The sequence below is a fragment of the Coregonus clupeaformis genome, chromosome 18 (genome assembly GCF_020615455.1).
Source record: "Coregonus clupeaformis isolate EN_2021a chromosome 18, ASM2061545v1, whole genome shotgun sequence".
NCBI lineage: Eukaryota > Metazoa > Chordata > Actinopteri > Salmoniformes > Salmonidae > Coregonus > Coregonus clupeaformis.
Window position 1 is genome coordinate 37,504,140 of NC_059209.1, and position 26,667 is coordinate 37,530,806.

At 49.3% G+C, this 26,667-nt stretch overlaps 1 protein-coding gene across 1 annotated transcript in view; it reads right to left on the reverse strand.

Annotated features, from left to right (window-relative positions):
* Positions 1 to 3,010: 3,010 nt before the first annotated feature.
* The window catches only part of LOC121555779 (sperm-associated antigen 1-like), a 70,327-nt gene continuing 46,670 nt past the window's right edge, over positions 3,011 to 26,667 (reverse strand). The window contains 6 exon segments of the mRNA XM_045226982.1: positions 3,011 to 3,139; positions 14,626 to 14,861; positions 15,232 to 15,340; positions 15,544 to 16,365; positions 16,706 to 16,832; positions 25,114 to 25,255. Of these exon segments, the coding sequence (XP_045082917.1) occupies positions 3,011 to 3,139; positions 14,626 to 14,861; positions 15,232 to 15,340; positions 15,544 to 16,365; positions 16,706 to 16,832; positions 25,114 to 25,255 (1,565 nt within the window).

The window sequence follows — 26,667 nt, forward strand, 5'->3', positions numbered from 1 at the left end:
TTGTTAGACAGCATTAGGCTGCTTGTTAGACAGCATTAGGCTGCTTGTTAGACAGCATTAGGCTGCTTGTTAGACAGCATTAGGCTGCTTGTTAGACAGCATTAGGCTGCTTGTTAGACAGCATTAGGCTGCTTGTTAGACAGCATTAGGCTGCTTGTTAGACAGCATTAGGCTGCTTGTTGGACAGCATTAGGCTGCTTGTTAGACAGCATTAGGCTGCTTGTTAGACAGCATTAGGCTGCTTGTTAGACAGCATTAGGCTGCTTGTTAGACAGCATTAGGCTGCTTGTTAGACAGCATTAGGCTGCTTGTTAGACAGCATTAGGCTGCTTGTTAGACAGCATTAGGCTGCTTGTTAGACAGCATTAGGCTGCTTGTTAGACAGCATTACGCTGCTTGTTAGACAGCATTAGGCTGCTTGTTAGACAGCATTAGGCTGCTTGTTAGACAGCATTAGGCTGCTTGTTAGACAGCATTAGGCTGCTTGTTAGACAGCATTAGGCTGCTTGTTAGACAGCATTAGGCTGCTTGTTAGACAGCATTAGGCTGCTTGTTAGACAGCATTAGGCTGCTTGTTAGACAGCATTAGGCTGCTTGTTAGACAGCATTAGGCTGCTTGTTAGACAGCATTAGGCTGCTTGTTAGACAGCATTAGGCTGCTTGTTAGACAGCATTAGGCTGCTTGTTAGACAGCATTAGGCTGCTTGTTAGACAGCATTAGGCTGCTTGTTAGACAGCATTACGCTGCTTGTTAGACAGCATTAGGCTGCTTGTTAGACAGCATTACGCTGCTTGTTAGACAGCATTAGGCTGCTTGTTAGACAGCATTAGGCTGCTTGTTAGACAGCATTACGCTGCTTGTTAGACAGCATTAGGCTGCTTGTTAGACAGCATTAGGCTGCTTGTTAGACAGCATTAGGCTGCTTGTTAGACAGCATTAGGCTGCTTGTTAGACAGCATTAGGCTGCTTGTTAGACAGCATTCGGCTGCTTGTTAGAACAGCATTAGGCTGCTTGGTTAGACAGCATTACCGCTGCTTGTTAGACAGCATTACGCTGCTTGTTAGACAGCATTAGGCTGCTTGTTAGACAGCATTAGGCGTGCTTGTTAGACAGCATTACGCTGCTTGTTAGACAGCATTACGCTGCTTGTTAGACAGCATTAGGCTGCTTGTTAGATAGCATTACGCTGCTTGTTAGACAGCATTAGGCTGCTGTTAGACAGCATTAGCGCTGCTTGTTAGACAGCATTAGGCTGCTTGTTAGACAGCATTAGGCTGCTTGTTAGACAGCATTAGGCTGCTTGTTAGACAGCATTACGCTGCTTGTTAGACAGCATTAGGCTGCTTGTTAGACAGCATTACGCTGCTTGTTAGACAGCATTACGCTGCTTGTTAGACAGCATTACGCTGCTTGCTAGACAGCATTACGCTGCTTGCTAGACAGCATTAGGCTGCTTGTTAGACAGCATTACGCTGCTTGTTAGACAGCATTACGCTGCTTGTTAGACAGCATTACGCTGCTTGTTAGACAGCATTACGCTGCTTGTTAGACAGCATTAGGCTGCTTGTTAGACAGCATTAGGCTGCTTGTTAGACAGCATTACGCTGCTTGTTAGACAGCATTAGGCTGCTTGTTAGACAGCATTAGGCTGCTTGTTAGACAGCATTACGCTGCTTGTTAGACAGCATTACGCTGCTTGTTAGACAGCATTACGCTGCTTGTTAGACAGCATTACGCTGCTTGTTAGACAGCATTACGCTGCTTGTTAGACAGCATTACGCTGCTTGTTAGACAGCATTAGCTTGCTGACTACTGCAGATGGAAGGGTGCTGCTGACTGACTGACTGGGCCATATTTGATTTTCAAATGAAGGGCCTGCTTGGGCATTTTCATAACTTCTGGTCATTTCTTCCAAAGAGAGATGTTTTTTACACAGTTACAGTACTTTGTAGGCAACATAATGAACCAATGTTTCTCCTGTAAATCGTTCTAGAAAGAAAGACATTGCATGTACCGTATAATCAGTATTGTGCACATTGCAATTTGGTTCTTCATTGTTTTCATACAAGTGGAGTTATTCACAGAACTGAGGCAACTGCCAAAATAGCATTTTATTTCTAGACAGAGAATGTATGGTTAATACTCCCTGAACCCCAGTGGTAATAGTGCTTATGGATTGTTTTATGCTTGGTTAATATTCTGATATGCAGCATGCATGAATCTAGTTTAACTTCAGGATGATAAGCTGTAGTGTTTTCTGAATAGCCCCTGGGCCGACGCTAGCCGAGTCAAGTCATCATGCCTTCTAGCTAGAATTGATGCCCTTCCCGTTTTATTTCTGGCCGATACAATTCAACCTCTATTGGCCAGTCAAGTAGCCTGGAAAGTAGTCACACATTGATATGGGTGTTATCTGATTTGAATGGTTCTGCAGCCTGGGGACTGGACTTGGCTGCAGCACATGGACCCAGAGGGGAACGCTTGCAGATATCCTGTACATCAGACCTATGCATCAATGTTCTTAAAGCTTGAATAGTTCACAGCATTTCTACATATTACTGCCAGTCAACTAACTAACGCTAAAACAGTTCCAGGTAAAAAAAGGTATTTGGAGAGAGAAATACCTAGCAACGGTAGGTAGAGATATGATATTATATCAAGAGAACATGAGAGGTTGGTTTGGGTCCGTAATGCTTCTGAGCTGTGTTGTGCCACGTTGCATAGATCCAGTATGTTGAAGCGTCATGCAGGACAGAGAAAAGGGCCGTGTTCCAGAACATAAAAACCGTGATGTATCATGGGTAAATTGTGACTGATTGACCTACAAATAATATTGAGTAGTTATTTATGATGCAAGGTGATTTGCAGTCTCGACTCGTATTTCAAGTCGGCTGCAATGTTGAACCCGCCCTTTGACTGTCCCAAATGGCACCCTGGTCCCTCTGTAGTGCACTAGGGAATAGGGTGCCATTTGGGACAGACCCCAGCAGGCCAGACAGGGTCAGAGGTCAGATGTACTTGTTGGCCAGGTTCTGCACATCGTTCTTACTGAAGGTATCGCTGTCCACAGCAGACAGACGGTCAAACAGCCGAGTCATCTGACCACGTTCACTCTTCTCTAACAGCGTCACAACTACCTGTTAATACACAGAGACGGGTTAACACAGCGTCCCAACTACCTGTTAATACACAGAGACGGGTTAACACAGCATCCCAACTACCTGTTAATACACAGAGACGGGTTAACACAGCATCCCAACTACCTGTTAATACACAGAGACGGGTTAACACAGCGTCACAACTACCTGTTAATACACAGAGACGGGTTAACACAGTGTCCCAACTACCTGTTAATACACAGAGACGGGTTAACACAGCGTCCCAACTACCTGTTAATACACAGAGACGGGTTAACACAGCGTCCCAACTACCTGTTAATACACAGACGGGTTAACACAGCGTCCCAACTACCTGTTAATACACAGAGACGGGTTAACACAGCGTCCCAACTACCTGTTAATACACAGAGACGGGTTAACACAGCGTCACAACTACCTGTTAATACACAGAGACGGGTTAACACAGCGTCCCAACTACCTGTTAATACACAGAGACGGGTTAACACAGCGTCACAACTACCTGTTAATACACAGAGACGGGTTAACACAGCATCACAACTACCTGTTAATACACAGAGACGGGTTAACACAGCATCCCAACTACCTGTTAATACACAGAGACGGGTTAACACAGCGTCACAACTACCTGTTAATACACAGAGACGGGTTAACACAGCGTCCCAACTACCTGTTAATACACAGAGACGGGTTAACACCGCGTCCCAACTACCTGTTAATACACAGAGACGGGTTAACACAGCGTCACAACTACCTGTTAATACACAGAGACGGGTTAACACAGCGTCCCAACTACCTGTTAATACACAGAGACGGGTTAATACAGCATCACAACTACCTGTTAATACACAGAGACGGGTTAACACAGCGTCCCAACTACCTGTTAATACACAGAGACGGGTTAACACAGCGTCCCAACTACCTGTTAATACACAGAGACGGGTTAACACAGCGTCCCAACTACCTGTTAATACACAGAGACGGGTTAACGCAGCGTCACAACTACCTGTTAATACACAGAGACGGGGTTAACACAGCGTCCCAACTACCTGTTAATACACAGAGACGGGTTAACACAGCGTCCCAACTACCTGTTAATACACAGAGACTTAACACAGCGTCCCAACTACCTGTTAATACACAGAGACGGGTTAACACAGCGTCCCAACTACCTGTTAATACACAGAGACAGGGTTAACACAGCGTCCCAACTACCTGTTAATACACAGAGACGGGTTAACACAGCGTCCCAACTACCTGTTAATACACAGAGACGGGTTAACACAGCGTCCCAACTACCTGTTAATACACAGAGACGGGTTAACACCGCGTCACAACTACCTGTTAATACACAGAGACGGGTTAACACAGCGTCCCAACTACCTGTTAATACACAGAGACGGGTTAACACCGCGTCACAACTACCTGTTAATACACAGAGACGGGTTAACACAGCGTCCCAACTACCTGTTAATACACAGAGACGGGTTAACACAGCGTCACAACTTACCTGTTAATACACAGAGACGGGTTAACACAGCATCACAACTACCTGTTAATACACAGAGACGGGTTAACACAGCGTCCCAACTACCTGTTAATACACAGAGACGGGGTTAACACAGCATCACAACTACCTGTTAATACACAGAGACGGGTTAACACAGCGTCCCAACTACCTGTTAATACACAGAGACGGGTTAACACAGCGTCCCAACTACCTGTTAATACACAGAGACGGGTTAACACAGCGTCACAACTACCTGTTAATACACAGAGACGGGTTAACACAGCGTCCCAACTACCTGTTAATACACAGAGACGGGTTAACACAGCGTCACAACTACCTGTTAATACACAGAGACGGGTTAACACAGCGTCCCAACTACCTGATAATACACAGAGACGGGTTAACACAGCGTCACAACTACCTGTTAATACACAGAGACGGGTTAACACCGCGTCACAACTATCTGTTAATACACAGAGACGGGTTAACACAGCGTCCCAACTACCTGTTAATACACAGAGACGGGTTAACACAGCGTCCCAACTACCTGTTAATACACAGAGACGGGTTAACACAGCATCACAACTACCTGTTAATACACAGAGACGGGTTAACACAGCGTCCCAACTACCTGTTAATACACAGAGACGGGTTAACACAGCATCACAACTACCTGTTAATACACAGAGACGGCTTAACACAGCGTCACAACTACCTGTTAATACACAGAGACGGGTTAACACAGCGTCCCAACTACCTGTTAATACACAGAGACGGGTTAACACAGCGTCCCAACTACCTGTTAATACACAGAGACGGGTTAACACCGCGTCACAACTACCTGTTAATACACAGAGACGGGTTAACACCACGTCCCAACTACCTGTTAATACACAGAGACGGGTTAACACAGCGTCACAACTACCTGTTAATACACAGAGACGGGTTAACACAGCATCACAACTACCTGTTAATACACAGAGACGGGTTAACACAGCGTCACAACTACCTGTTAATACACAGAGACGGGTTAACACAGCATCACAACTACCTGTTAATACACAGAGACGGGTTAACACAGCGTCCCAACTACCTGTTAATACACAGAGACGGGTTAACACAGCATCACAACTACCTGTTAATACACAGAGACGGGTTAACACAGCGTCCCAACTACCTGTTAATACACAGAGACGGGTTAACACAGCGTCACAACTACCTGTTAATACACAGAGACGGGTTAACACAGCGTCCCAACTACCTGTTAATACACAGAGACGGGTTAACACAGCGTCCCAACTACCTGTTAATACACAGAGACGGGTTAACACAGCGTCCCAACTACCTGTTAATACACAGAGACGGGTTAACACAGCGTCACAACTACCTGTTAATACACAGAGACGGGTTAACACAGCGTCACAACTACCTGTTATTACAGAGACGGGTTAACACAGCGTCACAACTACCTGTTAATACACAGAGACGGGTTAACACAGCGTCACAACTACCTGTTAATACACAGAGACGGGTTAACACAGTGTCACAACTACCTGTTAATACACAGAGACGGGTTAACACAGCGTCACAACTACCTGTTAATACACAGAGACGGGTTAACACAGCGTCCCAACTACCTGTTAATACACAGAGACGGGTTAACACAGCGTCCCAACTACCTGTTAATACACAGAGACGGGTTAACACAGCGTCACAACTACCTGTTAATACACAGAGACGGGTTAACACAGTGTCCCAACTACCTGTTAATACACAGAGACGGGTTAACACAGCGTCCCAACTACCTGTTAATACACAGAGACGGGTTAACACAGCGTCCCAACTACCTGTTAATACACAGAGACGGGTTAACACCGCGTCACAACTACCTGTTAATACACAGAGACGGGTTAACACAGCGTCCCAACTACCTGTTAATACACAGAGACGGGTTAACACAGCGTCCCAACTACCTGTTAATACACAGAGACGGGGTTAACACAGCATCACAACTACCTGTTAATACACAGAGACGGGTTAACACAGCGTCCCAACTACCTGTTAATACACAGAGACGGGTTAACACAGCATCACAACTACCTGTTAATACACAGAGACGGGTTAACACAGCGTCCCAACTACCTGTTAATACACAGAGACGGGTTAACACAGCGTCACAACTACCTGTTAATACACAGAGACGGGTTAACACAGCGTCCCAACTACCTGTTAATACACAGAGACGGGTTAATACACAGAGACGGGTTAACACAGCGTCCCAACTACCTGTTAATACACAGAGACGGGTTAACACAGCGTCACAACTACCTGTTAATACACAGAGACGGGTTAACACAGCGTCACAACTACCTGTTATTACAGAGACGGGTTAACACAGCGTCACAACTACCTGTTAATACACAGAGACGGGTTAACACAGCGTCACAACTACCTGTTAATACACAGAGACGGGTTAACACAGCGTCACAACTACCTGTTAATACACGAGAGACGGGTTAACACAGCGTCACAACTACCTGTTAATACACAGAGACGGGTTAACACAGCGTCCCAACTACCTGTTAATACACAGAGACGGGTTAACACAGCGTCCCAACTACCTGTTAATACACAGAGACGGGTTAACACAGCGTCCCAACTACCTGTTAATACACAGAGACGGGTTAACACAGTGTCCCAACTACCTGTTAATACACAGAGACGGGTTAACACAGCGTCCCAACTACCTGTTAATACACAGAGACGGGTTAACACAGCGTCCCAACTACCTGTTAATACACAGAGACGGGTTAACACCGCGTCACAACTACCTGTTAATACACAAAGACGGGTTAACACAGCGTCCCAACTACCTGTTAATACACAGAGACGGGTTAACACAGCGTCCCAACTACCTGTTAATAAACAGAGACGGGTTAACACAGCATCACAACTACCTGTTAATACACAGAGACGGGTTAACACAGCGTCCCAACTACCTGTTAATACACAGAGACGGGTTAACACAGCATCACAACTACCTGTTAATACACAGAGACGGGTTAACACAGCGTCCCAACTACCTGTTAATACACAGAGACGGGTTAACACAGCGTCCCAACTACCTGTTAATACACAGAGACGGGTTAACGCAGCGTCCCAACTACCTGTTAATACACAGAGACGGGTTAACGCAGCGTCACAACTACCTGTTAATACACAGAGACGGGTTAACACAGCGTCCCAACTACCTGTTAATACACAGAGACGGGTTAACACAGCGTCCCAACCAGTGGCGGCTCCTGAAAAAATTCTCAGGAGGGGCAATTTTTCTGATGATTTAGGTGACCTACACACATTTAAAAAAAGATATGTCCAGCAACAACATGAAGACAGGGGCAGCATATAAGTCAATACCAGAAGCATTTATTGACTGATCTCAAAAGTGTTGGCTTACCAGGGTTGGTGGAGCCCTCAGTTTCATCTTTGCCTCGCAAAGCTAACTCAAACACTCCGCAAAACTTCACACACTGGATTAGCCGGCTGAGGATGTGGCGGTTCTTGCTAATGTCGTAGTAAATATATTTGTTATAGTGAATATGGAATATGATATGTTGAGTAAAATGTTGTGCTAAGATCTATTTAGGTCAGGAGCTGGTTATAAGTTATGTTCCTATCCAATAACAATGGACAAAAGGGTCCTATCTTGTCAGCCTTGTCAGCAGGTGGCCAAGGACAACACCCACGCCATAGGCCTCTCAGTTCTTCCAACTCACGAGTTCTTGCTCTGAGGACACACACACACACAAACACACACACACACACACATCATCACTGTTAAAACACACACACACACACACACATCATCACTGTTAAACACACACACACACACACACACACACACAAAAATCCCCTCTCTTAGGCTGAACATTTGAAGACAGAGAACCCGACTCAGAGCCAATGCAACAGTGACAGTAGCCTGAGGGGACCTCGCCCAACTCATCAGGACCAATCAGAAGATCAGAACTACTAGATTGAACCTACTTCATTTATTGCATAAAATGTCTGCACACAATGTTTGGGGCTCTCTTCAGATAATAATAATAATAATAATAATAATATGCCATTTAGCAGACGCTTTTATCCAAAGCGACTTACAGTCATGCGTGCATACATTTTTGTGTATGGGTGGTCCCGGGGATCGAACCCACTACCTTGGCGTTACAAGCACCATGCTCTACCAGCTGAGCTACAGAAAGTGGATACTCATGGATGCGCATTGCAATTGTAAAATGTCAACACAATTGGAGACACCACGTCATTTTTTGGAGACATGTTATTGACAGTAAACTATTGTAGATGCGACTGCTAACTAAATAAAACATTTTAGCTGGCTAGCTAATCATCTTAGCTAAATGTGGGGCAAACAATTCAGTTATTACCGTTAATTTGAGGGATTGGGGTGAAAGAAATCGAGTTACATAGTGATACTTTACGATATACTGTATTGACAATATCGCAATATTTTAGCGCTAGTTGGCTGTACCTGCACCAAAACACCATTATTGTTCCTTCATAGCTTGTTCTCAATCTTTTTCACATTGGGAGCCAATTTGTTTTCAGCACTTTTATTTCCATGACTGATCAAAACTCGTTCTCATGGCTTTCTGATCCCTCTGCAACAGACATATGGTGCGCAATAAAATCACAGTATCGAATCGCAATACGTATAGAATCATGAGACTCGCAATGCTGATGCATATATCTTATCGTGAGGTTCCTGGCAATTCCCAGCCCAAGTTCATTTGCCACAACAAATCTCTTCGCTAGCAAACGCAATGTGTCTCCAGCAATGTTTACTTTTTTGACGTTCTATGGCATCTCCACTTTCCAAGCATATATGACCACATGTAATATTTTGGTAAGTGATGCAAATAGTGAACTATGTAGGGCCAGGATGTAAAATATATGTAGCTGCAGCAATTTCTCTTATCTGATATGGTAAGTAATGGGGCTTGATTTATAGCTCCCTAAGAGTTTGACGAACGGGTCCGTGAACGCGATTGCAGATATCTTTACCTCTGAATAAACTGCCTTATATTATACAATTATCCACCTTGTCCAAAAGTCTCTACTTTTTTCTCCGTTCTTCCAGTAAACTTGTTTTATCAACAATAGTAAGGTTCAATGACACAGAAAGCAGTTCAATGTCGGGGTACAGTCGCTCTCTTACCAGGATCGCGGTCCGCTCTGACCAGGGTGAAGGTGGCCGGCCCACCTCTCTGCCAGCAGCGTTTTCATTATTTAGTCCGTTCGAGCGGGGTATGTACACGATCAACAAGATCAGTCCAAAACCGAAGATCAGTCCAAAGCAGAATGTTTGCAGAATGTTTGTAAACTAAGTCTACAAATTAAAAACATAAAATAACGCCACACTGCAGGTCGCAACATAGACGCTGATAGCCGCCATTGTCTTAGTTACGTTCAACGTTACGTCACGTATGACGAAAGCGCGTAAGTGCATGCACACAGACACCCATAGAGAATGTATTGAAAGCTTTGAAATGTGAAAAAATAGATTTTACATGACAGGCTATGAGAGACTTCTGGGCGATTTTCAACCTGACTGAAATCGCCCAAAAACGGGCGGGGCCATTTGAAGCACGACTTTAGCCTGATTTGACATTTAGTGGCTGGCAGATCAGACGTGAACACTGATAACTGCTGTTGCCGTGATATAATTTTTTATAAATTTATAAAAAAAAATTATAATTTTTTTTTTTATTTTTATATTTTTATAATTGATTAGAAAAAAAATCCCTTCCTTTTCCCGTTTGGCAGTGCGTCGCCCATATCGCCCTATTGAACAAGCCGTCCCTGGTCCCAACTACCTGTTAATACACAGAGACGGGTTAACACCGCGTCACAACTACCTGTTAATACACAGAGACGGGTTAACACAGCGTCCCAACTACCTGTTAATACACAGAGACGGGTTAACACAGCGTCCCCAACTACCTGTTAATACACAGAGACGGGTTAACACAGCGTCCCAACTACCTGTTAATACACAGAGACGGGTTAACACAGCGTCCCAACTACCTGTTAATACACAGAGACGGGTTAACACAGCGTCCCAACTACCTGTTAATACACAGAGACGGGTTAACACAGCGTCCCAACTACCTGTTAATACACAGAGACGGGGTTAACACAGCGTCACAACTACCTGTTAATACACAGAGACGGGTTAACACAGCGTCCCAACTACCTGTTAATACACAGAGACGGGTTAACACAGCGTCCCAACTACCTGTTAATACACAGAGACGGGTTAACACAGCGTCCCAACTACCTGTTAATACACAGAGACGGGTTAACACAGCGTCACAACTACCTGTTAATACAGAGACGGGTTAACACAGCGTCACAACTACCTGTTAATACAGAGACGGGTTAACACAGCGTCACAACTACCTGTTAATACACAGAGACGGGTTAACACAGCGTCACAACTACCTGTTAATACACAGAGACGGGTTAACATAGCGTCACAACTACCTGTTAATACACAGAGACGGGTTAACACAGCGTCACAACTACCTGTTAATACACAGAGACGGGTTAACACAGCGTCCCAACTACCTGTTAATACACAGAGACGGGTTAACACAGCGTCCCAACTACCTGTTAATACACAGAGACGGGTTAACACAGCGTCCCAACTACCTGTTAATACACAGAGACGGGTTAACACAGCATCACAACTACCTGTTAATACACAGAGACGGGTTAACACAGGTCCCAACTACCTGTTAATACACAGAGACGGGGTTAACACAGCGTCCCATCTACCTGTTAATACACAGAGACGGGTTAACACAGCATCACAACTACCTGTTAATACACAGAGACGGGTTAACACAGCGTCCCAACTACCTGTTAATACACAGAGACGGGGTTAACACAGCATCACAACTACCTGTTAATACACAGAGACGGGTTAACACAGCGTCCCAACTACCTGTTAATACACAGAGACGGGTTAACGCAGCGTCCCAACTACCTGTTAATACACAGAGACGGGTTAACGTAGGCCCCAACTACCTGTTAATACACAGAGACGGGTTAACGCAGCGTCCCAACTACCTGTTAATACACAGAGACGGGTTAACACAGCGTCCCAACTACCTGTTAATACACAGAGACGGGTTAACACAGCGTCCCAACTACCTGTTAATACACAGAGACGGGTTAACACAGCGTCCCAACTACCTGTTAATACACAGAGACGGGTTAACACCGCGTCACAACTACCTGTTAATACACAGAGACGGGTTAACACCACGTCCCAACTACCTGTTAATACACAGAGACGGGTTAACACAGCGTCACAACTACCTGTTAATACACAGAGACGGGTTAACACAGCATCACAACTACCTGTTAATACACAGAGACGGGTTAACACAGCGTCACAACTACCTGTTAATACACAGAGACGGGTTAACACAGCATCACAACTACCTGTTAATACACAGAGACGGGTTAACACAGCGTCCCAACTACCTGTTAATACACAGAGACGGGTTAACACAGCATCACAACTACCTGTTAATACACAGAGACGGGTTAACACAGCGTCCCAACTACCTGTTAATACACAGAGACGGGTTAACACAGCGTCACAACTACCTGTTAATACACAGAGACGGGGTTAACACAGCGTCCCAACTACCTGTTAATACACAGAGACGGGTTAACACAGCGTCCCAACTACCTGTTAATACACAGAGACGGGTTAACACAGCGTCACAACTACCTGTTAATACACAGAGACGGGTTAACACAGCGTCCCAACTACCTGTTAATACACAGAGACGGGGTTAACACAGCGTCCCAACTACCTGTTAATACACAGAGACGGGGTTAACACAGCGTCCCAACTACCTGTTAATACACAGAGACGGGTTAACACCGCGTCCCAACTACCTGTTAATACACAGAGACGGGTTAACACAGCGTCCCAACTACCTGTTAATACACAGAGACGGGTTAACACAGCGTCCCAACTACCTGTTAATACACAGAGACGGGTTAACACAGCGTCACAACTACCTGTTAATACACAGAGACGGGTTAACACAGCGTCCCAACTACCTGTTAATACACAGAGACGGGTTAACACAGCGTCCCAACTACCTGTTAATACACAGAGACGGGTTAACACAGCGTCCCAACTACCTGTTAATACACAGAGACGGGTTAACACAGCGTCCCAACTACCTGTTAATACACAGAGACGGGTTAACACAGCGTCCCAACTACCTGTTAATACACAGAGACGGGTTAACACAGCGTCCCAACTACCTGTTAATACACAGAGACGGGTTAACACAGCGTCCCAACTACCTGTTAATACACAGAGACGGGTTAACACAGCGTCCCAACTACCTGTTAATACACAGAGACGGGTTAACACAGCGTCCCAACTACCTGTTAATACACAGAGACGGGTTAACACAGCGTCCCAACTACCTGTTAATACACAGAGACGGGTTAACACAGCGTCACAACTACCTGTTAATACAGAGACGGGTTAACACAGCGTCACAACTACCTGTTAATACACAGAGACGGGTTAACACAGCGTCACAACTACCTGTTAATACACAGAGACGGGTTAACACAGCGTCACAACTACCTGTTAATACACAGAGACGGGTTAACACAGCGTCACAACTACCTGTTAATACACAGAGACGGGTTAACACAGCGTCCCAACTACCTGTTAATACACAGAGACGGGTTAACACAGCGTCCCAACTACCTGTTAATACACAGAGACGGGTTAACACAGCGTCACAACTACCTGTTAATACACAGAGACGGGTTAACACAGCGTCCCAACTACCTGTTAATACACAGAGACGGGTTAACACAGCGTCCCAACTACCTGTTAATACACAGAGACGGGTTAACACAGCGTCCCATCTACCTGTTAATACACAGAGACGGGTTAACACAGCATCACAACTACCTGTTAATACACAGAGACGGGTTAACACAGCGTCCCAACTACCTGTTAATACACAGAGACGGGTTAACACAGCATCACAACTACCTGTTAATACACAGAGACGGGTTAACACAGCGTCCCAACTACCTGTTAATACACAGAGACGGGTTAACACAGCGTCCCAACTACCTGTTAATACACAGAGACGGGTTAACACAGCGTCCCAACTACCTGTTAATACACAGAGACGGGTTAACGCAGCGTCACAACTACCTGTTAATACACAGAGACGGGTTAACACAGCGTCCCAACTACCTGTTAATACACAGAGACGGGTTAACACAGCGTCCCAACTACCTGTTAATACACAGAGACGGGTTAACACAGCGTCCCAACTACCTGTTAATACACAGAGACGGGTTAACACCGCATCACAACTACCTGTTAATACACAGAGACGGGTTAACACAGCGTCCCAACTACCTGTTAATACACAGAGACGGGTTAACACAGCGTCCCAACTACCTGTTAATACACAGAGACGGGTTAACACAGCGTCCCAACTACCTGTACAAACATACAGACACACAGTGGCCTTAAAAAATGTACCAAACTGTTCCATTGAACACTCTAATGCTGTTTCCCATGATTAGTATCAATAAACAATGCAACACGAGAGACACACAGGGGTCACAACAGCAGCGTCAGTCCTACTACCTGCAGCACAGAGAGACTGTTGTCTAGTTTAGCTAAAAGAATATCCAAAACACTGAACGAATGAAAAATACATTAATTACGGGATTCAAATAAACCACGATGCCCCAACATCGCACTGCACTTTACAAGTCAAGGCAATTTTCCAGACGTTCACCAAGATCACATTCGTATAGATTACTTTTAACAGGCAAGTGCAGCGCGATGTTGGTGCATCGTGGTTAGTTTGGCCCTAGATCTCACCGAGAACCTGTCAGCAGTATGTAGGCGGGTGAGGTGCTGGTAGACTAAGTTGGGGTCCTTCTGTAGGAGCTGTGTCCAGGGCCTGCATGGCTGGTTACTGAGGTAGACAGGCAGAGTCTCAGGGGGAACACAGCTCTGCAGCTCAGCACAGGCTGGGAGGTTGGACTGGGCCCGCGCTGCGTTCAGGGACTGGTAGAACTCATAGGAGTTAGAGGGCTGGAGGTTGATGGTTATTGCCTCCTCCTCTCCTCTTCTTCCTCCTCCTCCTCCTCCTCCTCTACAGTGGTTATCTGGTGGGGCTGGGGTTGATGGTTCTTGCCTCCTCCTCTCCTCTTCCTCCTCCTCCTCCTCCTCCTCTACAGTGGTTCTCTGGTGGGGCTGGGGTTGATGGTTATTGCCTCCTCCTCTCCTCTTCCTCCTCCTCCTCCTCCTCCTCCTCCTCTACAGTGGTTCTCTGGTGGGGCTGGGGTTGATGGTTATTGCCTCCTCTCCTCTTCCTCCTCCTCCTCCTCCTCCTCTACAGTGGTTCTCTGGTGGGGCTGGGGTTGATGGTTATTGCCTCCTCCTCTCCTCTTCCTCCTCCTCCTCCTCCTCCTCCTCCTCTACAGTGGTTCTCTGGTGGGGCTGGGGTTGATGGTTCTTCTGTCTCTGTTTCTGCTGCTTTGGTCCTGTCTGGCTCTGCAGCCTGCCAGTCTTCCTCCTCGGTACCCTCAACCTGACGGAGGACAGGTAGACAGCTTGTGACCATCTAGACATCACTTTGTGGCCCCTAATTACATTAGCTATGTCCTTACCATAATTACATTTCTTTCTCATATATATTTTTTTCTGACTCCACTTTCATTGTGTTTTCTGCTTGGTCTTTGTTGTATCTACATCCTGTAGAGTCCTCCTCCAGTGATGGGTTTGGTAGTGTACCTCAGTGATAGGTCCAGTCCTCCTGGGGTTGCTAGGTGATCCCTGGGCCAGACTCTGTCTGAGCAGCAGCGTGACCTCCTCCAGCTCCTCCTCAGCCTCCGCTACGTTGGGATCCTGCTGTAACACCTCCTCCAGCTCCTCCTCAGCCTCCGCTACCTTGGGATCCTGCTGTAACACCTCCTCCAGCTCCTCCTCAGCCTCCGCTACCTTGGGATCCTGCTGTAACACCTCCTCCAGCTCCTCCTCAGCCTCCGCCACGTTGGGATCCTGCTGTAACACCTCCTCCAGCTCCTCCTCAGCCTCCGCTACCTTGGGATCCTGCTGTAACACCTCCTCCAGCTCCTCCTCAGCCTCCGCTACCTTGGGATCCTGCTGTAACACCTCCTCCAGCTCCTCCTCAGCCTCCGCCACGTTGGGATCCTGCTGTAACACCTCCTCCAGCTCCTCCTCAGCCTCCGCTACCTTGGGATCCTGCTGCAACACCTCCTCCAGCTCCTCCTCAGCCTCCGCTACCTTGGGATCCTGCTGTAACACCTCCTCCAGCTCCTCCTCAGCCTCCGCTACCTTGGGATCCTGCTGTAACACCTCCTCCAGCTCCTCCTCAGCCTCCGCTACCTTGGGATCCTGCTGTAACACCTCCTCCAGCTCCTCCTCAGCCTCCGCTACGTTGGGATCCTGCTGTAACACCTCCTCCAGCTCCTTCTCAGCCTCCGCTACCTTGGGATCCTGCTGTAACACCTCCTCCAGCTCCTCCTCAGCCTCCGCTACCTTGGGATCCTGCTGTAACACCTCCTGCAGGTCAGAGCTGCACGCCAGGTAGTCCTGGAGACGGACGCACAGTCACACACACACACATACATATACACACACACACACACATATACGCACGCACACACACACACACACACACACACATATACGCACGCACACACACACACACACACACACATATACGCACACACACACACACACACACACACATATACGCATGCACACACACACACACACACACACACACACACACACACGCACACACACACACATACACAGAGGAAGAGATCAGGTAGTCACCCGTTTTAATGCCTGTCTACAAAGTAGTCAACCGAGATTAGCGGCCAAACCCACTAACAGGTCCTGTGAATCCCTGAACCCTGTCCCTCACCTTCAGGCCTTTATGGGCCAGGGCCCGCCTGTAGAAGGCCTTCTTATTGGCTGGCTCCAGCCTCAGGGCGGAGTCACAGTCCTGCTTGGCTTCAGCAAACATATCCAGCTTCAGGAAGCACAGTGCTCTGAGGACAGAATGTAATACAACAACAGTATTATAGTGCATCTCTATGGTTCTGGAGGAGAACAGAACACTGTCCTTCAACATTGCCAAACACAGTTCATACAATCAGCCTCTCTTGTATCTTCTGTCACCACAGACATCATTGCACCAAGACAACTGCAGTGTTTTAATATTGATAACCCTGTAATTTCTCTGTCATAATCAACACTCCCTAAGACCATGTGTGTGTTTGTAAGGCTGGCCTTTAGTTGTTCACAATGATGTGGTGTACTGTGACTGCATGGACACACACAGGTCTTTATGCAGAACAGGACATGAACACAAAGGTAGGGAGCAGTGAGACATGTCAGTGTGGACAGCCCCTTCCTCTCTACGGTACAGTACACTCTGTCAACACTGTCAACACTGTCAACACTACTCTACCTGCTATTGTTGAGGGGAGGGGAGGGGAGAAATAGAACAGGGTCATATTCATTAGTGCACACCGTAGCAAAACATTTTTGCAACAGAAAGCGTTTCTTATTAGACAAGTTGAGGTAGTCCCTCCCTGTTACAGTCTGTTTCTTCCATTCGGTGCCTAATGAATAGGACCCAGGTTTCCCATCCCATCCCAGGACAGCTGCTGCATGTCTTTCTAGGACAACATCCGCTACTCTACCCTGTTCTGTGCTACACAGTGTGTCTATAATTAGGCTCTTCGAGAGAGAGAGAGAGAGAGAGAGAGAGAGAGAGAGAGAGAGAGAGAGAGAGAGAGAGAGAGAGAGAGAGAGAGAGAGACTGCTGTTTCTATTTCCACACTACAGAAACAATACACCTCATTAGTCTGACTGGAATTACTGACCTCATGACAGACTGGCTGGGGTTAGAGCAGGCTGGGGTTAGAGCAGACTGGCTGGGGTTAGAGCAGACTGACTGGGGTTAGAGCAGACTGGCTGGGGTTAGAGCAGACTGGCTGGGGTTAGAGCAGACTGGCTGGGGTTAGAGCAGACTGGCTGGGGTTAGAGCAGACTGGCTGGGGTTGGAGCAGACTGGAGTTAGAGCAGACTGGCTGGGGTTAGAGCAGACTGGCTGGGGTTGGAGCAGACTGGAGTTAGAGCAGACTGGCTGGGGTTAGAGCAGACTGGCTGGGGTTAGAGCAGACTGGCTGGGGTTGGAGCAGACTGGAGTTAGAGGAGACTGGCTGGGGTTAGAGCAGACTGGCTGGGGTTAGAGCAGACTGGCTGGGGTTGGAGCAGACTGGAGTTAGAGCAGACTGGCTGGGGGTTAGAGCAGACTGGCTGGGGTTAGAGCAGACTGGCTGGGGTTGGAGCAGACTGGAGTTAGAGGAGACTGGCTGGGGTTAGAGCAGACTGGCTGGGGTTAGAGCAGACTGGCTGGGGTTGGAGCAGACTGGAGTTAGAGCAGACTGGCTGGGGTTAGAGCAGACTGGCTGGGGTTGGAGCAGACTGGAGTTAGAGCAGACTGGCTGGGGTTAGAGCAGACTGGCTGGGGTTAGAGCAGACTGGAGTTAGAGCAGACTGGCTGAGGTTAGAGCAGACTGGCTGGGGTTAGAGCAGACTGGAGTTAGAGCAGACTGGCTGGGGTTAGAGCAGACTGGCTGGGGCTAGAGCAGACTGGCTGGGGTTAGAGCAGACTGGAGTTAGAGCAGACTGGCTGGGGTTAGAGCAGACTGGCTGGGGTTAGAGCAGACTGGCTGGGGTTAGAGCAGACTGGCTGGGGCTAGAGCAGGCTGGGGTTAGAGCAGACTGGCTGGGGTTAGAGCAGGCTGGGGTTAGAGCAGACTGGGGCTAGAGCAGACTGGCTGGGGTTAGAGCAGACTGGCTGGGGTTAGAGCAGGCTGGGGTTAGAGCAGACTGGCTGGGGTTAGAGCAGGCTGGGGTTAGAGCAGACTGGCTGGGGTTAGAGCAGACTGGCTGGGGTTAGAGCAGACTGGCTGGGGTTAGAGCAGACTGGCTGGGGTTAGAGCAGACTGGCTGGGGTTAGAGCAGACTGGCTGGGGTTAGAGCAGACTGGCTGGGGTTAGAGCAGACTGGAGTTAGAGCAGACTGGAGTTAGAGCAGACTGGCTGGGGTTAGAGCAGACTGGCTGGGGTTAGAGCAGACTGGCTGGGGTTAGAGCAGACTGGCTGGGGTTAGAGCAGACTGGAGTTAGAGCAGACTGGCTGGGGCTAGAGCAGACTGGAGTTAGAGCAGACTGGCTGGGGTTAGAGCAGACTGGCTGGGGTTAGAGCAGACTGGCTGGGGCTAGAGCAGACTGGCTGGGGCTAGAGCAGACTGGAGTTAGAGCAGACTGGCTGGGGTTAGAGCAGACTGGCTGGGGTTAGAGCAGACTGGAGTTAGAGCAGACTGGCTGGGGTTAGAGCAGACTGGGGCTAGAGCAGACTGGAGTTAGAGCAGACTGGCTGGGGCTAGAGCAGACTGGAGTTAGAGCAGACTGGCTGGGGTTAGAGCAGACTGGCTGGGGTTAGAGCAGACTGGCTGGGGTTAGAGCAGACTGGCTGGGGTTAGAGCAGACTGGAGTTAGAGCAGACTGGCTGGGGTTAGAGCAGACTGGCTGGGGTTAGAGCAGACTGGAGTTAGAGCAGACTGGCTGGGGTTAGAGCAGACTGGCTGGGGTTAGAGCAGACTGGAGTTAGAGCAGACTGGCTGGGGTTAGAGCAGACTGGCTGGGGTTAGAGCAGACTGGCTGGGGCTAGAGCAGGCTGGGGTTAGAGCAGACTGGCTGGGGTTAGAGCAGACTGGCTGGGGTTAGAGCAGACTGGAGTTAGAGCAGACTGGCTGGGGTTAGAGCAGACTGGAGTTAGAGCAGACTGGCTGGGGTTAGAGCAGACTGGAGTTAGAGCAGACTGGCTGGGGTTAGAGCAGACTGGAGTTAGAGCAGACTGGCTGGGGTTAGAGCAGACTGGCTGGGGTTAGAGCAGACTGGCTGGGGTTAGAGCAGACTGGAGTTAGAGCAGACTGGCTGGGGTTAGAGCAGACTGGAGTTAGAGCAGACTGGCTGGGGCTAGAGCAGACTGGAGTTAGAGCAGACTGGCTGGGGTTAGAGCAGACTGGCTGGGGTTGGAGCAGACTGGCTGGGGTTAGAGCAGACTGGAGTTAGAGCAGACTGGCTGGGGTTAGAGCAGACTGGCTGGGGTTAGAGCAGACTGGAGTTAGAGCAGACTGGCTGGGGTTAGAGCAGACTGGCTGGGGTTAGAGCAGACTGGCTGGGGTTAGAGCAGACTGGAGTTAGAGCAGACTGGCTGGGGTTAGAGCAGACTGGCTGGGGTTAGAGCAGACTGGCTGGGGCTAGAGCAGACTGGCTGGGGCTAGAGCAGACTGGAGTTAGAGCAGACTGGCTGGGGTTAGAGCAGACTGGCTGGGGCTAGAGCAGACTGGCTGGGGCTAGAGCAGACTGGCTGGGGTTAGAGCAGACTGGCTGGGGTTAGAGCAGACTGGCTGGGGCTAGAGCAGACTGGCTGGGGTTAGAGCAGACTGGCTGGGGTTAGAGCAGACTGGAGTTAGAGCAGACTGGCTGGGGTTAGAGCAGACTGGCTGGGGTTGGAGCAGACTGGCTGGGGTTAGAGCAGACTGGAGTTAGAGCAGACTGGCTGGGGTTAGAGCAGACTGGCTGGGGTTAGAGCAGACTGGAGTTAGAGCAGACTGGCTGGGGTTAGAGCAGACTGGCTGGGGTTAGAGCAGACTGGCTGGGGCTAGAGCAGACTGGAGTTAGAGCAGACTGGCTGGGGCTAGAGCAGACTGGAGTTAGAGCAGACTGGCTGGGGTTAGAGCAGACTGGCTGGGGTTAGAGCAGACTGGCTGGGGTTAGAGCAGACTGGCTGGGGTTAGAGCAGACTGGCTGGGGTTAGAGCAGACTGGAGTTAGAGCAGACTGGCTGGGGTTAGAGCAGACTGGCTGGGGTTGGAGCAGACTGGCTGGGGTTAGAGCAGACTGGAGTTAGAGCAGACTGGCTGGGGTTAGAGCAGACTGGCTGGGGTTAGAGCAGACTGGAGTTAGAGCAGACTGGCTGGGGTTAGAGCAGACTGGCTGGGGTTAGAGCAGACTGGCTGGGGCTAGAGCAGACTGGAGTTAGAGCAGACTGGCTGGGGTTAGAGCAGACTGGCTGGGGTTAGAGCAGACTGGCTGGGGTTAGAGCAGACTGGCTGGGGTTAGAGCAGACTGGCTGGGGTTAGAGCAGACTGGCTGGGGTTAGAGCAGACTGGCTGGGGTTAGAGCAGACTGGCTGGGGTTAGAGCAGACTGGCTGGGGTTAGAGCAGACTGGCTGGGGCTAGAGCAGACTGGCTGGGGCTAGAGCAGACTGGCTGGGGTTAGAGCAGACTGGCTGGGGTTAGAGCAGACTGGCTGGGGCTAGAGCAGACTGGCTGGGGTTAGAGCAGACTGGCTGGGGTTAGAGCAGACTGGGGCTAGAGCAGACTGGGGCTAGAGCAGACTGGCTGGGGTTAGAGCAGACTGGCTGGGGTTAGAGCAGACTGGCTGGGGTTAGAGCAGACTGGAGTTAGAGCAGACTGGCTGGGGTTAGAGCAGACTGGGGTTAGAGCAGACTGGCTGGGGTTAGAGCAGACTGGAGTTAGAGCAGACTGGCTGGGGTTAGAGCAGACTGGAGTTAGAGCAGACTGGCTGGGGTTAGAGCAGACTGGAGTTAGAGCAGACTGGCTGGGGTTAGAGCAGACTGGAGTTAGAGCAGACTGGCTGGGGTTAGAGCAGACTGGCTGGGGTTAGAGCAGGCTGGGGTTAGAGCAGACTGGCTGGGGTTAGAGCAGACTGGCTGGGGTTAGAGGAGACTGGAGTTAGAGCAGACTGGCTGGGGTTAGAGCAGACTGGAGTTAGAGCAGACTGGCTGGGGTTAGAGCAGACTGGAGTTAGAGCAGACTGGCTGGGGTTAGAGCAGACTGGAGTTAGAGCAGACTGGCTGGGGTTAGAGCAGACTGGAGTTAGAGCAGACTGGCTGGGGTTAGAGGAGACTGGAGTTAGAGCAGACTGGCTGGGGTTAGAGCAGACTGGCTGGGGTTAGAGGAGACTGGAGTTAGAGCAGACTGGCTGGGGTTAGAGCAGACTGGCTGGGGTTAGAGCAGACTGGCTGGGGTTAGAGCAGACTGGGGTTAGAGCAGACTGGAGTTAGAGCAGACTGGCTGGGGTTAGAGCAGACTGGAGTTAGAGCAGACTGGCTGGGGTTAGAGCAGACTGGGGTTAGAGCAGACTGGAGTTAGAGCAGACTGGCTGGGGTTAGAGCAGACTGGCTGGGGTTAGAGCAGACTGGAGTTAGAGCAGACTGGCTGGGGTTAGAGGAGACTGGAGTTAGAGCAGACTGGCTGGGGTTAGAGCAGACTGACTGGAGTTAGAGCAGACTGGAGTTAGAGCAGACTGGCTGGGGTTAGAGCAGACTGGCTGGGGTTAGAGCAGACTGGCTGGGGTTAGAGCAGACTGGCTGGGGCTAGAGCAGACTGGCTGGGGTTAGAGCAGACTGGCTGGGGTTAGAGCAGACTGGCTGGGGGTTAGAGCAGACTGGCTGGGGCTAGAGCAGACTGGCTGGGGTTAGAGCAGACTGGCTGGGGCTAGAGCAGATTGGCTGGGGTTAGAGCAGACTGGCTGGGGTTAGAGCAGACTGGGGTTAGAGCAGACTGGCTGGGGTTAGAGCAGACTGGCTGGGGTTAGAGCAGACTGGCTGGGGCTAGAGCAGACTGGCTGGGGTTAGAGCAGACTGGCTGGGGTTAGAGCAGACTGGCTGGGGTTAGAGCAGACTGGCTGGGGTTAGAGGAGACTGGAGTTAGAGCAGACTGGCTGGGGTTAGAGCAGACTGGAGTTAGAGCAGACTGGCTGGGGTTAGAGCAGACTGGAGTTAGAGCAGACTGGCTGGGGTTAGAGCAGACTGGCTGGGGTTAGAGCAGACTGGCTGGGGTTAGAGCAGGCTGGGGTTAGAACAGACTGGCTGGGGTTAGAGCAGACTGGGGTTAGAGCAGACTGGAGTTAGAGCAGACTGGCTGGGGTTAGAGCAGACTGGCTGGGGTTAGAGCAGACTGGAGTTAGAGCAGACTGGCTGGGGTTAGAGCAGACTGGAGTTAGAGCAGACTGGCTGGGGTTAGAGCAGACTGGAGTTAGAGCAGACTGGCTGGGGTTAGAGCAGACTGGAGTTAGAGCAGACTGGCTGGGGTTAGAGCAGACTGGAGTTAGAGCAGACTGGCTGGGGTTGGAGCAGACTGGCTGGGGTTGGAGCAGACTGGCTGGGGTTGGAGCAGACTGGCTGGGGTTGGAGCAGACTGGCTGGGGTTGGAGCAGACTGGCTGGGGGTTGGAGCAGACTGGCTGGGGTTGGAGCAGACTGGCTGGGGTTGGAGCAGACTGGCTGGGGTTGGAGCAGACTGGCTGGGGTTGGAGCAGACTGGCTGGGGTTGGAGCAGACTGGCTGGGGTTGGAGCAGACTGGCTGGGGTTAGAGCAGACTGGCTGGGGCTAGAGCAGACTGGGGTTAGAACCTCGAACTGCTGGGGTTAGAACATTCAAACCATATGTAGCAGAGGTGATTTGAAATCACACTCTCGTGATGAAAATAGCGCCCCTCAGACCACAGATATCCTCTTTGTCTAATGGTTGAGACATTGACTTGGGGAGTGGGAGACCAGGGCTCTTTTCCCACTGGTTACACATACAGTGCATTCGGAAAGTATTCAGACCCCTTCCCTTTTTCCACATTTTGTTACATTACAGCCTTATTCAAATATTGATTAAATAAAAAACATTTCCTCATCAATCTACACACAACACCCCATAACGCAAAAACAGGTTTTTAGAAATTATTGCAAATTTATAAAAAATTAAAAACTGAAATACCTTTATTTATATAAGTATTCAGACCCTTTGCTATGAGACTCGAAATTGAGCTCCGGTGCATCCTGCTTCCATTGATCATCGTTGAGCTGTTTCTATAACTTGATTGGAGTCCATCTGTGGTAAATTCAATTGATTGGACATGATTTGGAAAGGCACACACCTGTCTATATAAGGTCCCACAGTTGACAGTGCATGTCAGAGAAAAAACCAAGCCATGAAGTCAAATGAATTGTCCGTAGAGCTCCGAGACAGGATTGTGTCGAGGCACAGATCTGGGGAAGGGTACCAAACAATTTCTGCAGCATTGAAGGTCCCCAAGAACACAGTGGCCTCCATCATTCATAAATGGAAGAAGTTTGGAACTACCAAGACTCTTCCTAGAGCTGGCCGCCCGGCCAAACTGAGCAATCGGGGGAGAAGGGCCTTGGTCAGGGAGGTGACCAAGAACCCCATGGTCACCCTGACAGAGCTCCAGAGTTCCTATGTGGAGATGGGAGAACCTTCCAGAAGGACAACCATCTCTGCAGCACTCCAGCAATCAGGCCTTTATGGTAGAGTGGCCAGACGGAAGCCACTCCTCAGTAAAAGGCACATGACAGCCCGCTTGGAGTTTGCCAAAAGGCACCTAAGGACTCTCAGACCATGAGAAACAAGATTCTCTGGTCTGATGAAACCAAGATTGAACTCTTTGGCCTGAATGCCAAGCGTCATGTCTGGAGGAAACCTGGCACCATCCCTACGGTGAAGCATGGTGGTGGCAGCATCATGCTGTGGGGATGTTTTTCAGCGGCAGGGACTGGGAGAATAGTCAGGATCGAGGGAAAGATGAACGGAGCAAAGTACAGATAGATCCTTGATGAAAACCTGCTCCAGAGCGCTCAGGACCTCAGACTGGGGCGAAGGTTCACCTTCCAACAGGACAACGACCCTAAGCACACAGCCAAGACAATGCAGGAGTGGCTTCAGGACAAGACTCTGAATGTCCTTGAGTGGCCCGGCCAGAGCCCGGACTTGAACCCGATCAAACATCTCTGGAGAGACCTGAAAATAGCTGTGCAGCGACGCTCCCCATCCAACCTGACAGAGCTTGAGAGGATCTGCAGAGAAGAATGGGAGAAACTCCCCAAGTACAGGTGTGCCAAGCTTGTAGCGTCATACCCAAGAAGACTCAAGGCTGTAATCGCTGCCAAAGGTGCTTCAACAAAGTACTGAGTAAAGGGTCTGAATACTTATGTAAATGTGATATTTCCGTTTTTAAAATGTCTAAAAACCTGTTTTTGCTTTGTCATCATGGGGTATTGTGTGGAGATTGAAGAAAAAAAACACACAGTTTAATCCATTTTAGAATAAGGCTGTAACGTAACAAAATGTGGAAAAAGTCAAGGGGTCTGAATACTTTCCAAAGGCACTGTACATTACTGTCCATGTTAGGGTGAAGTAGACACGGCCAGGTCCTTACCTGTTGGTGTAGATGGCACATTCCTCTGGCTTCAGCTTCAGGCATTCACTGTACGTCCTTACACCCTCCTGGAACTGGCCTTTCTTCACAAACTAATTTCCTTCTTGTTTCAGTGAATTGAAACAAACTTCAGCTTTTCTAGCTGCAGACAAATTGAAGAAACGATGTTGGTTGAGTAAATGTGTAACATCACACTGAGTAACTTGCCCAAAAATTATATTTTTGTAAGAATCGTATCTCACAAAAATAAGTGAGTGCGGTAATTTTGTCCTTAAAATCCAGGGGGAAATACAACACATTATCATTGTCATTGGTAACTAGGAAGTGAAAGTCAAATCAGCTGTCATTCATGTGATCACGGACAGATAAACCACTGGGGTGTTCTGGGAAAAATCTGCCAGCTCCGTTCTTCCATTAATCAGAGTAAAAAAATAAATGATGGTTGGCTGCAGCATGGCCCTGAGGGCTGGGGCTGGGGAATAGGGCTAGGGTAGGGGTATAGGGCTGGGGAATAGGGCTGGGATATAGGGTTTTGGGGTATAGGGCTAGGGTATAGGGCTGGGGTATAGGGCTAGGGAGAGAAGGGCTGGGGTATTTGCCTGAGGTGTAGGGCTAGGGTATAGGGCTGGGGAATAGGGTATAGGGCTGGTGGATGGGGTATAGGGCTGGGGTATAGGGCTAGGGGGAAAGGGGCTGGGGTATAGGGTTGGACTATAGGGTTGGGGTATAGGTCTGGGGAATAGGGCTGGGATATAGGGCTAGGGTATAGGGCGAGGGGCTGGGGTATAGGGCTAGGGGGAAAGGGGCTGGGCTATAGGGCTAGTTTATAGGGCTGGGGTATAGGGCCGGGGGGAGAGGGGCTGGGGAATAGGGCTAGGGTATAAGGTTAGGGTATAGGGCTGGGGGAGAGGGCCGGGGGGAGAGGGGCTGGGGAATAGGGCTAGGGTATAAGGTTAGGGTATAGGGCTGGGGGAGAGGGCCGGGGGGAGAGGGGCTGGGGAATAGGGCTAGGGTATAAGGTTAGGGTATAGGGCTGGGGCTGAGGTATAGGGCTGGGGGAGAAGGGCTGGGGTATAGGGCTAGGGGGAGAGGGGCTGGGGTATAGGCGGGTAGCTTAGTGGGTAAGAGCGTTGTGCCAGTAACCGAAAGGTCGCTGGTTCTAATCCCCGAGCCGACTAGGTGAAAAATCTGTCGATGTGCCCTTGAGCAAGGCACTTAACCCTAATTGCTCCTGTAAGTCGCTCTGGATAAGAGCGTCTGCTAAATGACTAAAATGTAAATGTAAATGTATAGGGCTAAAGGGCTGGGGTATAGGGCTAGGGTATAGGGCTGGGGAATAGGGCTAGGGTCTAGGGCTGGGGAATAGGGCTAGGGTCTAGGGCTGGGGAATAGGGCTAGGGTCTAGGGCTGGGGTACAGGGCTAGGGTATAGGGCTAGGGTATAGGGCTGGGCTACATGGATGGGGTACAGGGCTAGCTGCTGCACGGCCCTGGAAAAGTGCTTGGTCAGGAAATCCTGCTGAAACACCTCTTACTGTTATAAAGACTCCTCCAG